Below are 18,157 nucleotides of genomic sequence, written 5' to 3'. Positions count from 1 at the left end.
CTGCTAAAATAAAGGAAAAGCCAACATTTTGCGCTGACGGAGATGGCAGCATCGCAACTAGCTCTTAGGAAACTTTGCCGTATTTAGTTTTTTTTATATACTATTTTTTACATTATTAGCTCAGGAAATGTTTTGTGTCATTACATACAGCTGGGAAGAACTATTGGATATTAGAGTGGCGGTAACTCACCAGAACTACCAGCATTACGACCAGGAATAATACTTCCCTGGAGCAGTTCACTCTCCCAAGAGCAATTAAACTTACTCCAGAGGCCGACCCAAAACATCGCCGGCGGAGGAGAGGCACTCGAGGTTTGATTTCGGAGGCGCACACACCACCCACCACTTCTGAGTATATTACTCACTAATGTTCAGTCTTTGGATAACAAAGTTGATGAGCTTAGAGCAAGGATTTCTTTCCAGAGAGACATCGGGGCCTGTAACATACTTTGTTTCACGGAAACATGTCTCTCTCGGGAGACTCTGTCGGAATCTGTAAAGCCAGCAGGATTCTCAATACATCGCAATGACAGGAATAAATATCTAACCGGGGAAGGATGGAGGGGTGTGTTTCATGATTAACGACTCATGGTGTAATTCTAGAAACATACATACATAAGTACTTTTGTTCACCCGACCTAGAATACCTCACAATTAAATGCCGACCATATTATCTCCCAAGAGAATTTGCCTCTGTCATCGCCATGGCCATTTACATCCCACCTCAAGCCGTTACCTTGACGGCCCTCAAAGAACTTCACTGGACTTTATGCAAACTGGAAACCACATATCCTGAGACTGCATTTATTGTATCGGGGGATTTGAACAAAGCAAATCTGAGGACTAGGCTGCCGAAGTTCTAAAACATATCGACTGTACTACTCACACTGCTAAGACTCTCGACCATTGCTATTCAAACATCTGCAATGCTTACAAGGCCCTCCCCCGCCCTCCTTTCGGCAAATCTGACCACGACTCCATCTTGCTCCTCCCGTCCTATAGGCAGAAACTCAAACAGCAAGGACCCGTTTTCTTCAAACTATTCAACGCTGGTCTGACCAGTCGGAATCCACGCTTCAGGATTGTTTTGATCACTTGGACTGGGAAATGTTCCGGGTAGCTTGTGAAAATAATCTAGATGTATACACGGATATGGTGACTGAGTTCATAAGGAAGTGTATAGGAGATGTAGTACCCACTGTGACTATTAAAACCTACCCTAACCAGAAACCGTGGATAGATGGTAGCATTTGCGCTAAACTGAAAGCACAAACCACCGCATTTAACCATGGCAAGGTGACTGGTAATATGGCAGATTATAAACAGGGTAGTTATTCACTCCGCAAGGCAATCAAACAACCTAAACGTCAGTATAGAGATAAAGTGGAGTTGCAATTCAACGGCTCAGACATGAGACGGATGTGGCAGTGACTACAGACAATCATGGACTACAAAAGGAAAACCAGTCACATCGCCGAGACTGACTTCTTGCTTCCGGACAGGCTAAGCATATTCTTCACACACTTTGAGGATAGCACAGTGCCACTGACGCGGCCCGCTACCATGGACTGTGGGCTCTCCTTCTCTGTGGCCGACGTGAGTAAAACATTTAAACGTGTTAACCCTCGCAAGTTTGCTGGCCCAGACAACATCCATAGCCGCGTCCTCAGAGCATGCGCAGACCAGCTGGCTGGTGTGTTTACGGGCATATTCAATCTCTCCCTATCTCAGTCTGCTGTTCCCACATGCTTCAAGATGGCCACCATTGTTCCTGTACCCAAGAAGGCAAAGGTAACTGAACATAATTGACTAACGCCCCGTATCACTCACCTCTGTCATCATGAAGTGCTTTGAGAGACTAGTCAAGGATCATATCACCTCTAGCTTACCTGCCACCCTAGACCCACTTCGATTTGCTTACCGCCCCAATAGATCCACAGATGTTGCAATCGCCATCACTCTGCACACTGAATTCCTATGTAAGTATGCTGTTTATTGACTATAGCTCAGCATTCAACAACATAGTACCCTCCAAGCTCATCATTAAGCACAAGGCCCTGGGTCTGAACCCCGCCCTATGCAACTGGGTCCTAGACTTCCTGACAGGCTTGATTACCATCACCTCCACTCCGTTGATTCTCAACACTGGGCCCCACAAGGGTGCGTGCTCAGCCCCCTCCTGTACTCCCTGTTCACCCATGACTGCGTGGCCAAGTACACCTCCAACTCAATCAAAAGTTTGCAGACAACACAACAGTAGTAGGCTTGATTACCAACGATGAAGGGACAGCCTACAGAGAGGAGGTGAGGGCTCTGGCACTGTGGTGCCTAGAAAACAACCTTTCAATCAACGTCAACAAAACAAACGATCGTGGACTTCAGGAAACAGCAGAGGGCGCACCCCCCTATCTACATCGACGGGACCATAGTGGACAAGGTGGAAAGCTTCAAGGTCCTTGGCGTACACATAACTAACAAACTGGACCACCCACACAGACAGTGTGGTGAAGAAGGCCTCAAGAGGAAGAAGACATTTGGCTTGAACACCAAAAACCCTCACTAACTTTTACAGATGCACAATTGAAAGCATCCTTTCGGGCTGTATCACCGCCCGGTACGGCAACTGCACCGCCCGCAACTGCAAGGCTCTCTAGAGCCGTTCCGCTCTGACATCGTTTGTCCATATGTATTTAGTCTTAATTCATTCCTACTTAGATTTGTGTGTATTGGGTATATGTTGTGTAATTTGTTAGATATTACTTGTTAGATATTATTGCACTGTCGGTGTCACGCCTGCCCCCGCTCCACCTCCCTGGCGCTCGAGGGCGCCAGGCAACCCATCTTTACACGCACTTGGCACCATCATTACACGCAGCGGCGCTCATTGGACTCACCTGGACTCCTTCACGTGGTTGATTGCCCCTGTATATTTGTCTGTTCCTCGGTGGTGTTCCCTGTGTCCGTATTAATTGTTATGTGTTCCTGTCCAGACGCTGTTCCCGTTCTGTTAATGTCCGTCAGTTATTAAACCTTCACTCCCTGTACCTGCTTCTCATCTCCTGTGTTAATCCTTTCAGTCGGAGCTAGAAGCACAAGCATTTCGCTACACCCGCAATAACATCTGCTAAGTACGTGTATGTGACCGATAAAATTTGAAGTGTCTTAATAGGGCTTTGGGCCACCATGAGCCGCCAGAACATCTTCAATGCACCTTGGCATAGATTCTACAAGTGGTCTGGAGCTCTATTGGAGGGATGTGACACCATTCTTCACACAATTCTTCACACGAGAAATTAAATAATTTGGTGTTTCGCTGGTGGTGGAAAACGCTTTCTCAGGCGCCGCTCCCGAAACTCCCATAAGTGTTTAATTGAGTTGAGATCTGGTGACTGACGCACACATACACACTTTAACCCCCTATGCTCTTTTGAGACCCCTCTTTCAAAGTCACTGAGATTCTTCTTCTAGCCATTGTAGACAAAATAACGGGCAACTAGGAATTTTTATACATGACCCCAAGCATGATGGGATGAGAAATGCTTAATAACCACACCTGTGTGGAAGCACCTGCTTTCAATATACTTTGTATCCTTCATTTATCTAAAATTAGGATTCAGGTCTAGTGCAAGTATGTATCAGTGGGTGTGCTTTTATTCTGCTATCATTTACGCATGGTGTGCATTTCATAATTTATTCCTGCTTATACAATGACCACTTGCTGTACTTCCACAGATACCAGTTTTGAGACCCATGTCTGTTCTCTTTCTCTTCCCCATGCAGGGAATTCTGCTTGAGCACCGTGAGAAGGAGTTTGGGGATAAAGTCAACCCAATTCAAGATGGCTTGGCTACTGCGAAATAGTTTACACAAACAGCTTAAAGTCACCATGCAGTCTTTTTAATTGTATTTTTAAATCATCACTGTATGTATAATACATCACTGTGTGTGTGTTTATTTCATGAAAATAACTCAAAATATATTTTTCATAATTTATTGTCCTTTTGCCATTGAAATACTCAGTCTGATCATGTGGGCATGTTGATACAAATTTAAATATATTTACATACACTGCCCTAATTTGCCGGATAGGATCGTCTGGACTAAAGAGCCTACCTAACTTTTAACGTGGGGCGATTCCTATTTTCCACTTAATTTGTATTTAGTGACACATTTCCCCCCCTTTTTAGTGACATGTTCACCCCCTGGTTTAAAAGCACATGCACGAATGGTTCTTTATACATTTAACATGGTAGTTTTGGTTCTTTTATGCAGGAATGACTTTCCACTCACATGTGTTAGCCTCTCATTGACTATGAGTATGCACTTTTGTGTAAAATGTATAGTCTATAGTGAATGTATTTGTGCTACTTCACAGTATGTCTGTCAGTCTCTGTGCATAGAATTTTTACTTTAGATTGTACTTTTTTCTGGCATCCATAATCCTGTAGGTGATTTATACATCATTGAAATTGACCCAGCAGATCCACCCCCAAAACCAGCAGAACCTTTCCCTTTTTCATTGTGCTGAACCTGTCCTGATCTCATCCCTGGACATGTCCTGTCAACAGTGCTGTGTTGTCCTGTGTACTGGTCTCACTACTGTCCGGTTGTCGTCATGGGACTGTGTGGGTGTTAATGAAGGTCTGTGTCTAAACTCTGAATGATGAGAGCTCAGGGCTGATGCTTACACACGCAGTCACACTGCTCAATGGACAAAGATTAGGCTCGCTACCAGGAAAATGCATGAACTGTTACAAGGCATTTGATAATAATAAAGTATATATTTATTCAACCTTTTACTTTTGTTTGTGAGTTTTATGTATACCGGCACTGCAAGTTGTTTACTAAATGGTTGTGTCATATTTTTAAGACATACAAATAAATTAAATGTTTCACCTAATAAAATGGTTGTCTTTATTTTATATTTGTATACCTACACTTATCTACACACATCTTTATATATTATATATCTTTATTTTTTATTCGGTTTTGCCTAGGTCAATCTGTTTTTATTGTTAAAAAATAAGGTTGATTAGTTGATTTATACCAAGGGTCCATGTTATCTTGTGCGATTAGTTTTCCCTGCAATGACTAATCCATTTATCTGGCTCGACTGATGCGCCTACCGCAAATTTTGTTCATTTGAACTGATAAGTTTCTACTGCGCTCTTCTCCGTCAACACAATATTTGTGAGTATCATACCTTTTAATATACATTATTAAAAATATTGTTAAACATGTTGTTGCGAGCATTCAGACCCATAGTATATAAATCTGCAAGCTAACTTGTAAACGTCATCATGCAGCCAAAATCTAGTTTGCTGGTTTAGCGAACTCAGATAGCCAGCTAGTAGTAGATAGCCACATGTGAAGTCAACAAACTACAGTGTCGTTGCTATTACTAACTTCTAACGTTACTTGGCTTATTTAATGCATAAATCAAAGAATACCATACTGTAATTTAGTTAGCTAGTAAAGCTCACTTTATAATACTACTTGCCCCTCAACATGATTGTCTGTAATGCATCCTCAAGGTTGCTTATCATTATAAATAGGCTAGCTAACGTTAGCTAACTATGCCAAATTGCATGGCATGAGTTGAGCTCTGCAAAATTGTCTTGATAGGGTTTGCATGAAAAGCCTAATATATTTTTTCCACTCCGTTTGAAATAAGCTGTAAGACAAGGAGGTGCAGAATTCAGCCAATATTTAGATCTGTAACTAGCTAACATGACATCTTTGTGATTCTAATAATAGGCCCTATGTCCTCATTTTCATTGTCAATATCATTCCGTTTCTCCACTCATTGTCGCTGTAAGCTTAACTACTGATTTATACAATGTAAAGATTCCTTTTCACTCTCTATCTACATGGTATACAAGGAATCCAGTCAAGTTCAGTTCATGACATCTGCCAGGTAGTCTTTATTGGCTGCTGTTATCATTAGGGTTTAGTCCTTTGTCCTTTGAGAAGTGAAAGTCACATTGCAGTAGTTAAGCCTGTCAAGTCGCAGTGAAGTGCAGAACAGAGTACCTATCTGGGATTGAATGAGTTTAAGTTGAGGGGCATTTCTCGAGTGAGTGCAAACCTTTCAGTGGGTGATTGATATATGAATCAATGTTTGAAAATTAAATGAGTTTAAAAATAGTGACTGTACTTGAAGGTTTGGTTTAGTCTGGTTTCACATATCTTCAATGCATGTAGGCCTAAGCATTTGGTGAACCATTTTAGAATGTCATATTCATAGTGTTCAGAGAACCTGAATGATTCATATCTTGAAAAAATAACATCTAAGCTAACCATGACAATACATTAACAGTATGTTATTTGTATTCATATACTAATAACTATGCTCAATTGACTATACTGATGATTTATTGTTGTGTAGCTGATAAGAGAATTTCCAATCCCAATGATAATAACAATCAATCAATAGCTCTGACCAACTCCCGAGGTTTGTAAGACCATGGGTATAATAATAATTAGTCAAAGACTCAGCTTATACAAAAGATTAGTACAGTTTATTCAGAGAACGTTCTAAAGTCAGGAATACAAAACAATTCATTTTATACTGACTTCTCACGCCTACACATTCACACAACCATACGCACGCACACACACACACATACATACAGACAAACACACACACACACACACACATACATACAGACAAACACACGCACACACACACACATACATACAGACAAACACACACACACACACACACATACATACAGACAAACACACGCACACACACACACATACATACAGACAAACACACGCACACACACACACATACATACAGACAAACACACGCACACACACACACATACATACAGACAAACACACACACACACACACACATACATACAGACAAACACACGCACACACACACACATACATACAGACAAACACACGCACACACACACACATACATACAGACAAACACACGCACACACACACACATACATACAGACAAACACACGCACACACACACACATACATACAGACAAACACACACACACACACACACATGCATACAAACAGACGCACACACGTCCTGCTACCCAGCCGCCAGAGATTAGTGACCTTGTCCTTGAGACATACTCCCTGTTCTTCTCCCAAATCTCTAGTCAGGTCGGCACCAAGCTCAGACAGTCTGTGTTTATAATACCATAAAGACATATTGTCTTTACCCTAATTCTGACTAGACTACACATTTATTGATTATGATGTTATACATTCTAATCACTTCCATACAATTATATGTTTCAGGGCGGAATATTCTAACCATTCAATTAACCGATAATTCTCACCTAACAGTAGCCTACTGCTTGTAACATTGTATGTTATGGCCCATCTTGCTTATACAAGGGGAAAGAGGACTAGCCATGTTAGCTGTGGTCTGAGGCATTCGGGTGTGTGTGTGTTGAAGTGTGTGAGTCACACGCATAACTGTATAACCACATACTGTGTCTAGTACAGTACAGTTTGATAGTCTACTTAAGATAAAACGTAACAAACTGAGCAGCTCACATGGTTTGTTTACTTATCCTGCATAAGTCATGTATCAGTTTAATTTTGAGGAAATGGAAAGTAGACGAGCAGGTTTACTGTCATTCATTTGAGTGGTTAGATGTGGTCTGTAGGCACAGTTCTAGGATCAGTTTACCCTCCATTAATCATAGAGGAATCATTGCAACACTGACCTTAGATCAGCATCTAGGAGCAACTGAATTATACTCAGTTAGTACTAGAGGTCGACCGAATATGATTTTTCAACACCGATACCGATTATTGGAGGACCAAAAAAAGCTGATACCGATTAATCGGCCAATTGTTTTATTTAAAAAAGTTTTTTAAATATATATATTTGTAATAATGACAATTACAACAATACTGAATGAACAATGAACACTTTTATTTTAACTTAATATAATACATAAATAAAATCAATTTAGTCTCAAATAAATAATGCAAAAACACAGTGTTGAAGAAGAAAGTAAAAGTGCAATATGTGCTATGTAATAAAGCTAACGTTTAAGTTCCTTGCTCAGAACATGAGAACATATGAAAGCTGGTGGTTCCTTTTAACATGAGTCTTCAATATTCCCAGTTAAGAAGTGTTAGGTTGTAGTTATTATAGGAATTATGACGCGTCGACTATTTCTCTCTATACCATTTGTATTTCATATACCTTTGCCTATTGGATGTTTTTATAGGCACTTTAGTATTGCCAGCCTAATCTCCGGAGTTGATAGGCTTGAAGTCATAAACAGCGCTGTGCTTCAAGCATTGCTAAGAGCCACTGCCAAACGCAGTAAAGTGCTGTTTGAATGAATGCTTACGAGCCTGCTGCTGCCTACCACCGCTCAGTCAGACTGCTCTATCAAATATCAAATCATAGACTTACTTATAATAAACACACAGAAATACGAGCTTTTGGTCATTAATATGGTTAAATAAAGAAACTATAATTTCGAAAACAAAACGTTTGTTCTTTCAGTGAAATACGGAACCGTTACGTATTTTATCGAACGGATAGCAACCCTAAGTCTAAATATTGCTGTTACATTGCACAACCTTCAATGTTATGTCATAATTATGTAATATTCTGGCAAATTAATTACGGTCTTTGTTAGGAAGAAATGGTCTTCACACAGTTCACAACGAGTCAGGTGGCCCAAACTGCTGCATATACCCTGACTCTGCTTGCACTGAACGCAAGAGAAGTGACACAATTTCCCTAGTTAATATTGCCTGCTATCATGCATTTATTTTAACTAAATATGCAGGTTTAAAAAAATACACTTCTGTGTATTGATTTTAAGAAAGGCATTGATGTTTATGGTTAGGTACATTTGTGCAACGATTGTGCTTTTTTCGCGATTGTACTTTTGTTAAATCATCACCTGTTTGGCGAAGTTGAAGTAGGCTGTGATTCGATGGTAAATTTAACAGGCACCGCTTTGATTATGTGCAACGCAGGACAAGCTAGTTAACCGAGTAATATCATCAACCATGTGTAGTTAACTAGTGATTATGTGAAGATGAATTGTTTTTATAAGATAAGTTTAATGCTAGCTAGCAACTTACCTTGGATCCTTGCAGCCACAAGGCCCTTTTGATGCTGCACTCGCGTAACAGGTGGTCAGCCTGTCACGCAGTCTCCTCGTGGATTGCAATGTAATCGGCGTCCAAAAAGGCAGATTACCGATTGTTATGAAAACTTGAAATCGGCCATAATTAATCGGCCGACCTCTAGTTAGGACGCACCTTCAGCTTCACAGTAATTGATATCGCTTGCCTCACCCAGACAACACTGACGAGAGTGAGAGTTTTACATACATTACATACACACAGTGAAACTAGTTTTTTCCTTTTTTTGTCAACAATACACATTTAAGCTACATGTCCCCAGACTGTCTCTGAAAAGAGAATAAAAAACGGAGTCTTTAGCCTACTGTTGGAACCTCAGTCACTACTTCCTAACAGTCATTGGCATGTGAACCCCATGCCATTTTTCGAACACAAATAATTTGACGCTCACGGTAAAGGCTTCTGTTTTTTAGTTGTCTTTCCAGAGAATGGCTGAGTATGCGTTGTATGAGTCAGAGAGAGAGTGAGAGCTCTGGTAGGCTGTGTTTACATAGTCATAATGGCCAAAGGTCCAGGCCCTAAGCTACAGCCCCAAGGGCCAGATGGAGGCTATCTCAGACTCTGCACTGCCTCTGGAGGGGCGTCACTCACAACAGCCATCCCTCTACCACCCCTACAGCCAGACTCCCCTCTCTGAGAATCCAGGCTGCTGCCTTTTACCTCAGCACAGACTCATCCAGCCCTGACACTAACAAGCCCAAATCAGGCAAGGAGCATTACATTATATCTTTCTAGTGACACATACTGTAAACATCCCTTGACTTGTCTCCCAGTTAATATTACGGCCTAGATCAGTGGCCCTTTTTCTATATTGTAGAATAATAGTGAAAATATCAAAACTATGAACAGTCTTGAAGGCAAGGGTGGCCATTTTGATTTGTTTAACACCTTTTTTGGTTACGACATGATTCCATATGTGTTATTTCATAGTTTTGATGTCGTCACTATTATTCTACAATGTAAAAAGAAAGAAAAACCCTTGAATGAGTAGGTGTGTCCAAACTTTTGTAAACTGTAAATTATGAGGAACTTCACAGGGTGGTGAAAGGTGATGAGCTTGATGCTGCTTTCCAATAAATATCGAGAGTCTTATTCTGGTGACATGATGATCAATGTTTTTTTTTGTCAAAACGGAAGCCAAGCAATCTTGCTATTTTGTCCCTAATAATTTCATCATTTAGGTAGCCTATCTGTGAGTTGTTGGCTAGAGCGCACGTGGAAAGACCAGAGTGGGCACATTCACTATACAACACCATTTTTTTGTGACAAAATGATCAGTAGCCTAGAGTTGAAAATGCGATGGACACCTATTTACTTGTATTTTTTATTCAGTACATGGGAATTTAACAGCAAAAGTTATTTTTACGTACACTACGTCATCACGCATAGCTTTTTATCCGCAACAAGTCAATTTGATGGAAACACATTTCTGGTGGGAAAATGCACATTTAGTTTTTATGCAGATTTTCGAGTATTTGCATGAAAATCTGTCGCTTATTGGATGGAAACCTAGTTACTAACGGTAAAGTCCCATGAACTGACTAAACGAGAAGTCATAAGTGTGGCCAAACAGAGTGTGGCCCCCTCCCCCTCACTCCTCTAGTTCTGTTTCCTCTCAGTTTCTTCTTTCCCAAGAACAATATATTTTGTAAATCGACTCTGATAATCATGTTTGTCTATGTCTTCTCCTATCTTTGTCTGCAGTGCTGTCTTCTGTCTTCGCGGTGGAACTGTTTGAGATGGGGATTTGGTCTCTGGGTCTGGGGGCCTTAGGAGCAGCCATCGCAGGGATCTTCCTGGCTAATACTGACCTGTGTCTGACCAAGGCTGCTCAGGCCTCGCTGGAATACTTGGAGGACGCAGACCTCCACTCCACTGGAGACGGTACGAGGGCCCAGGTTTTCCTATTCTACCACCACATAGAAGCATTGCACAGGCCATGAATTTAGACCAACGACATGACAAACAATTTAACCAGTTTTCCAAACCTTAATCCTTGATGGTCAGTCAAAGTTACTTTGTCTCAGGAAAGGTGACGTCACGGTGCAACGCTAAAACCAGCTTCCTTCCTCGACATCAGCAGAGCTAGTCATTTACATTGATGAATTCATTCCAAAAAATATATTTCAGTCCATATGTTTACAAACAATTTAAACTTGCATCCCAAGTGAAAGATTCCATTTTTGTATTATCCTATATAGGTTATTGTAATGTGGGTAAGACGTGCTGTACTGTCCACAAGCTAAATCCTCGCCAATACATGGTAGGCTACATAACTCCCGCAAAACGCTTTGAGAACCCCCAGTGAAAAGCAGTCTTTAAATGCAGACCATTATGAGCTAGCCTATCCTATGCAATTTTCCCTCCGCATGTAACAAGGGCTTAATGTAAAGAGGGAACATGATGTAAAACGGTTACGCTCTCCTTACTAAGTACATTTATCCATGTGTTTAAACCAGTCTTTATACAGTGCCTTAAGAAAGGTGCCTTAAGATTTTCCCCACATTTTGTTGTGTTACAGCTTGAGTTTAAGATATTTCTTTGTGACTGGCCTACACACAATACCCCATATTATGAACGTGGAATAATGTTTTTTTTTTAAATGTTTACAAATTATTGAAAAATGAAAAGCTGAAGTTTCTTGAGTCAATAAGTATTCAACTTTGTAGTTATTCCATAATATTAACAGAATTACAGAATTAAAATAGTCCAAAACATGCATTGTTTTTGCAGCAAGGCACTAAAGTAATCTACAAAACATGTGGCAAGGCAATACACGTTTTGTCCTGAATGAAAAGTGTTATGTTTGGGGCAAATCCAAATCAACACATTACTGTGTACCACTCTCCATATTTTCAAGCATAGTGGTGGCTGCATCATGTTATGGATATGCTTGTAATCAGGTATGGAGAGTTTTTCAGGACAAAAAATAAATGGAATGGAGCTAAGCACAGGCAAAATCCTAGAGGTAAACCTGATACAGTCTGCTTTCCACCAGACACTGGGAGATGAATTCACTTTTCAGCAGGTCAATAACCTAAAACACAAGGACAAATCTACACTGGTGTTGCTTACCCATAAGAGAGTGAATGTTCCTGAATGGCCGAGTTACAGTTTTGACAAATCTAGTTGAAAATCTATGGCAAGACCTGAAAATGTTTGTCTAGCAATGATAAACAACCAACTTGACGGAACTTGATGAATTTAGAAAAGAATAATGGGTAAATGTTACACAATCCAGTGGTGGAAAAATTTACCCAGAAAGACTCTAACATGTATTGATGCAGGGGGTTGAACTCTTATCTAATCCAGATATATTAGTGTTGTATTTTTCAAATGTTTTTTTTCAAATGTTATAATTTTTCTTCCACTTTGACATTACAGAATATTTTGTGTAGATCGTTGACAAAAAATGACAAATCAATTTTAATCAACACTTTGTAACACAACAAATGTTGAAAAAGTCAGGGGGTGTGAATAATTTCTGATGGCACTGTACATGTAACACTGCAGGCTTGGAGTTCTTCTTGGTCATGTAGTCAGGGAAAACTAACGTATGGCCCAGAGGTATTTAATGTACAGTTGAAATCGGAAGTTTACATACACTTTAGCCAAATACATTTAAACTCAGTTTTTCACAATTCCTGACATTTAATCCTAGTAAAAATTCCCTGTCTTAGGACAGTTAGGATCACCACTTTATTTTAAGAATGTGAAATGTCAGAATAATAGTATAGAGAATGATTTATTTCAGCTTTTATTTATTTCATCACATTCCAAGTGGGTCAGAAGTTTACATACACTCAATTAGTATTTGGTGCATTGCCTTTAAATTGTTTAACTTGGGTCAAACGTTTTTGGTAGCCTTCCACAAGCTTCCCACAATAAGTTGGGTGAATTTTGGCCCATTCCTCCTGACAGAGCTGGTGTAACTGAGTCAGGTTTGTAGGCCTCCTTGCTCACACATGCTTTTTCAGTTCTGCCCACAAATGTTCTGTGGGATTGAGGTCAGGGCTTTGTGATGGCCACTCCAATACCTTGACTTTGTTGTCCTTAAGTCATTTTGCCACAATTTTGGAAGTATGCTTGGGGTCATTGTCCATTTGGAAGACCCACTTGCAACCAAGCTTTAACTTCCTGACTGATGTCTTGAGATGTTGCTTCAATATATCCACATAATATTCCTCCCTCATGATGCCATCTATTTTGTGAAGTGCACCAGTCCCACCTGCAGCAAAGCACCCTCACAACATGATGCTGCCACTCCCATGCTTCACGGTTGGGATGGTGTTCTTCAGCTTGCAAGCGTTCCCCTTTTTCCTCCAAACATAACGATGGTCATTATGGCCAAACAGTTCTATTTTTGTTTCATCAGACCAGAGGACATTTCTCCAAAAAGTATGAGCTTTGTCCCCATGTGCAGTTGCAAACCGTAGTCCGGCTTTTTTATGGCAGTTTAGGAGCAGTGACTTCTTTGAGCGGCCTTTCAGGTTATGACGATATTGGACTCGTTTTACTGTGGATATAGATACTTTTATACCTGTTTCCTCCAGCATCTTCACAAGGCCCTTTGCTGTTGTTCTGGGATTAATTTGCACTTTTCGCACCAAAGTTCGTTCATCTCTAGAAGACAGAACGCGTCTCCTTCCTGAGCGGTATGACGGCTGCGTGGTCCCATGGTGTTTATATTTGCATACTATTGTTTGTACAGATGAACGTGGTACCTTCAGGCATTTGGAAATTGCTCACAAGGATGAACCAGACTTGTGGAGGTCTACATTGTTTTTCTGAGGTCTTGGCTGATTTCTTTTGATTTTCCCATGATGTCAAGCAAGGAGGCACCGAGTTTGAAGGTAGGCCTTGAAATACATCCACAGGTACACCTCCAATTGACTCAAATTATGTAATTTAGCTTATCAGAAGCTTCTAAAGCAAGTACATAATTTTCTGGAATTTTCCAAGCTGTTTAAAGGCACAGTCAACTTAGTGTATGTAAACTTCTGACCCACTAAAATTGTGATACAGTGAAATAATCTGTCTGTAAACAATTGTTGGAAAAATGACTATAGTTTGTTAACAAGAAATTTGTGGAGTGGTTGAAAAACGAGTTTTAATGACTCCAACCTAAGTGTATGTAAACTTCCGACTTCAACTGTATGTGCTCTGTCTAATGTATGTACTGTGTGTGTGCTGTAGATGAGAAGACCATGAAGGCCAAAACTCTGTGGGAGAAGACAGGAGCAGTCGTCATGGCTGTACGACGGCCCGGATGATTTTTGTGCAGAGAGGTGAAGTAGTGATGATACTGATACTTTACAGTGTAGTCAGCTTTTTTAATTCTTTCAGAAATGGTCTTAATTCAAGTCTATATTCCACACCATATGTTGTTATGTAGATTCCACTGTATGCGTTAGGAGAAATCTGCAGGCCTAAATTTCAAGTAAACAAGGCCCCATCCTATAATTTTGAATTGTACTAATTGTGTGTGTAGGAGGCCTCTGAGCTGTCCTCTCTGAAAACCCAGCTTGAGGATCTTGGTGTCCCTCTGGTTGCCGTGGTGAAGGAGAACATCGGCACGGAGATCCAGGACTTCCGACCGTACTTTGCTGGGGACATTTATGTAGACGTGAAGGTGAGACTGACCTGACGCTCTATGGGTGCATCTTAATAGTTTAACAAAGGCTTCCTCTCCTCCTTTCCTTCATCTGCACTGGCCTGAAAGAACTGTGAACATGTTTGAATAGATCACTACATAGGCCTGCTATGAAGGAGAGGAACTGAACCATTTGTAGATCAGGGTATGTGAGCGGAGCGAGGAAGCGAGGTTCTTAAAGGCTGGAGCTTCGGCCTTCTTGCCCGCTCCAATTTCGTTCCAGTAGCGCTCACTTCACGAGCTCAGGGCATGCCCGGCCCAGCATGCATTTGTAGTCTACTTTTGTGCTGCTATAGCCCCTTGCTTTAGCTACTGTCATGGCGTTTGCTAAATATTTTCATAAAGAAACTGATTTACAAAAATGAGGATCAAGTACAAGTGCAGTGATTTAGTGTCCACAACTAAATAATCATTGTGGAATCTGAAGACATGTATCCTGAAAGCATGATGGTATACTTACTATGTGCACATGTTAAAAGAAAGGAATGAGTTGGGTAGATAACGAAGTGTGTCATTGTAGCAAAGTATTTATAAACTAAAAATCAGATCTCAAACATTTCATTCAATTTTTGTTCTATTATCTATAAAATTGGCTATAATTGATTTTGGCATATTCTCCCATCCTATTCTCCCATCCCAGCTTTCTGTTTTGATTGGGTTATTTTTTTAGGCCTACCTATAGAAAATTTTCAAAACAAGTCTGCATCTCTGCCCAACCTGGCAAGGGTGGCCAAAAGTGTTTAGCATCCCCAGTGGCTCTGCAAGTGTGGAGAGGATATTCTCTGCTGCCGGCCGGCTCTCCAGACACCATCGCATGAGACTGGCCAATCTCGTGTTTCTAAAAACAAATTCAAAGGCACCAAGTCATTTTTTTTGTTTAATTTGTATTTAATTCTAAGTAAGTCACAGCCTATATGCGCAATTTAGACTATAATGATTGAATACAATAGAATGTTGTTTATATGCTGAGCGCTTTGTCCCTACCAGACTTTTGTGTCATAGGTTATAGCCTTGAATAATAATTTAAATAATATAGTTTAAATAATTCATTTTCGTTCCATCTTAGGCTGCCTGTCTGGCTCCTCGCCTATTTAGAGTGTTTATATGTTTAATATGACATGTAGCCTATTTGAAATCTGTGCTTCTTTACATTCACCTTTTCATGTTTATTCAAATACTTTTCTTTCAGATCCATATGGTTTGGTTTCAATACTTCTAAACCAAATGTTAGGTCCAGGTAGTCACAAAAATATATGGCTGTTGGTTAAATTGTGATTTTTAATGATTGGAGTGGCTTTAAAAAAAAAAAAATTGTATTTGTGAGTGCGGAGTGGAAGTTGGAAAGGACAAGGAGTGGAATTTCCAACCGCTCAACTTTACTCACATGCTCTGGTGTCGATATAATATGCCCATTGTCTGTGCCTGACTTTGTTTCAAGTTTTATTTTCTCCAAGGACTGATTGATTTGTTCGTGTCCGTTGCAGCATCACTTCTACGGCCCACTAGAGAGGAAAATGGGGGGGCTGGGCTTCATCCGTCAGGGGGTGTGGCAGAACTTAATGCGGGCCTGGAAGGCTGGTTACCAGGGCAACATGCTGGGGGAGGGCTTTGTCCTGGGAGGTGTGTTTGTCATCGGAGCGGGGAATCAGGTACCACACCACACACAGGGCTGTGCATCTGGGCATCATTGATTGGAGCTGTTAGACTCAAACTGCCAACACATACCGGGCACAACCACTATCTGTTATCAACTCCTTAGTAATCAGGACAATATGGATACAAACATGATTTAATGAAAATGAATGGACAGAGAGCAGCATTGTTGTGAGCTTGTTTGGTATTATGTATGTCCCTTTTTAAATTAATGTTGTCTTTTTTCCTCAGGGTATTCTTTTGGAGCACAGGGAGAAGGAGTTTGGCAACAAAGTGGAGAATGAAGATGTTTTAGAGGCTGTGAAGAGAATTGTGCCAGTGCAATAGATTTAGTTTTTGTTAGTAGCATTAGATCAACACTGATAAAGAGGCCTCAGACACAACTACTTGGTTATTTCCTGCATTTGTCTTTTCTCAATTCCCTTCAAAACTGAACCATATGCAAACAACAATGCAAGTGTTCTTGAGTTTTGTATGATTACAAAACATTTGACATTTGATCTAGAAAAGCACTAACCTTTGAGTTCTCAGATTGCTAGCTCCACCTATCATAGGACATATGAAACGTGTCAATTCCTCAATAAAAATGTGAATGTTCTAGTATGCTCAGGTGAATAATCTTCACTGCTCATTAGCTCCTACGCCCATAACTTCCTGCACTCATAAGCCCATTGGAAAATGAATGTGTAGCTTATCTCTTTTCTCTAGATGTGGAACCTCACAAATTGTACAAACTAGATGCGTTCTATAGCCTAAAGGCCTTGGTCAGGCCATTATTGTAAAAGAGAATGTGTTCTCATGTCTTACCTGGTTAAATAAAGACATTCTCAGTCAGGGACCTTACAGCATGCACTAAACTGTGAGAACACTTGTACATTACTCATCCTTTGGGAAAGAGAAGTAGATCTACAACGATGGTGTGTTTCACGCTTTTATTGATGTCTCCAATGGAGTCGAACTCAACTTGAGGAATGCATGGTTCTCTATGCCAGTGTTTCTCAACCCTGGTCCTCGAGAACCCCCAACAGTAATCAATTTTATTGTAACCCCGGACAAGCACACCTGATTCAACTTGTCATCAAGCCCTCAATGAGCGCTACAATGAGAATGTGTACTGTTGGGGGTACACGAGGACCAGGGTTGGGAAGCACTGCTCTATGCATCTGGATTCTGTATGTGTTTCATGTTTACGTGTTTCATGTTTACCTGTTCAGGTACTCAAGCGTGACTTGTGTGTGGTCTGTGTTATTAATGAAGACCTGATTGTAAACTCGGCAACGAGGGGAGCAGGTTCGATATCCAAACACACACTGCCTCATACTCACTATGGCCAGGGTGGCCAATGTGCCTGAAACAGGTGTGAGAATGCAAAGCACAATAAACCCTAGACCTCATCACACCATCCTCTTGTCTCTTTTCATCGGACATACAGGACGACTTGGCTTATTGTATTGGGTAATGATGCCAGTGTTGCTGCCACCAGTCTTTTCACACAGGTCACTGGGTGAAAAAAAAATACATTTTTAGAAAGTTCTACATTCAGAGCATCCCTTTCATAAGTCTTTCCATAACACACTGTTCATCTACTTGTGTAGCTCTCTTTTTCAATCCCCCCTGTTTTTACTGGCTTTTGGACAAAGGCATTCTACGAAACAAGTAGAGTTTACCTCAGGCAATGGTCCGTGTTTGTGT

At 40.6% G+C, this 18,157-nt stretch overlaps 1 protein-coding gene and 1 pseudogene across 4 annotated transcripts in view; both read left to right on the top strand.

Annotated features, from left to right (window-relative positions):
* Nucleotides 1–4,799, top strand: part of LOC120046707 (peroxiredoxin-like 2A) — a 31,823-nt gene extending 27,024 nt beyond the window's left edge. For all 4 annotated transcript variants that reach the window (XM_038992141.1, XM_038992142.1, XM_038992140.1 and 1 more), the window contains one exon: nt 3,781–4,799. In XM_038992141.1, coding sequence (XP_038848069.1) covers nt 3,781–3,861 — 81 coding nt within the window. In that variant the 3' untranslated portion in view covers nt 3,862–4,799. The remainder of the gene's footprint in view (nt 1–3,780) is intronic.
* Nucleotides 4,800–5,082: 283 nt separating this feature from the next.
* LOC120046706 lies at nt 5,083–17,867 on the top strand (annotated as a pseudogene).
* Nucleotides 17,868–18,157: the final 290 nt, after the last annotated feature.

The sequence above is a fragment of the Salvelinus namaycush genome, chromosome 4, assembly GCF_016432855.1.
Source record: "Salvelinus namaycush isolate Seneca chromosome 4, SaNama_1.0, whole genome shotgun sequence".
In the NCBI taxonomy this organism is placed as follows: domain Eukaryota; kingdom Metazoa; phylum Chordata; class Actinopteri; order Salmoniformes; family Salmonidae; genus Salvelinus; species Salvelinus namaycush.
This window is presented reverse-complemented; position numbering and strand designations above follow the sequence as displayed.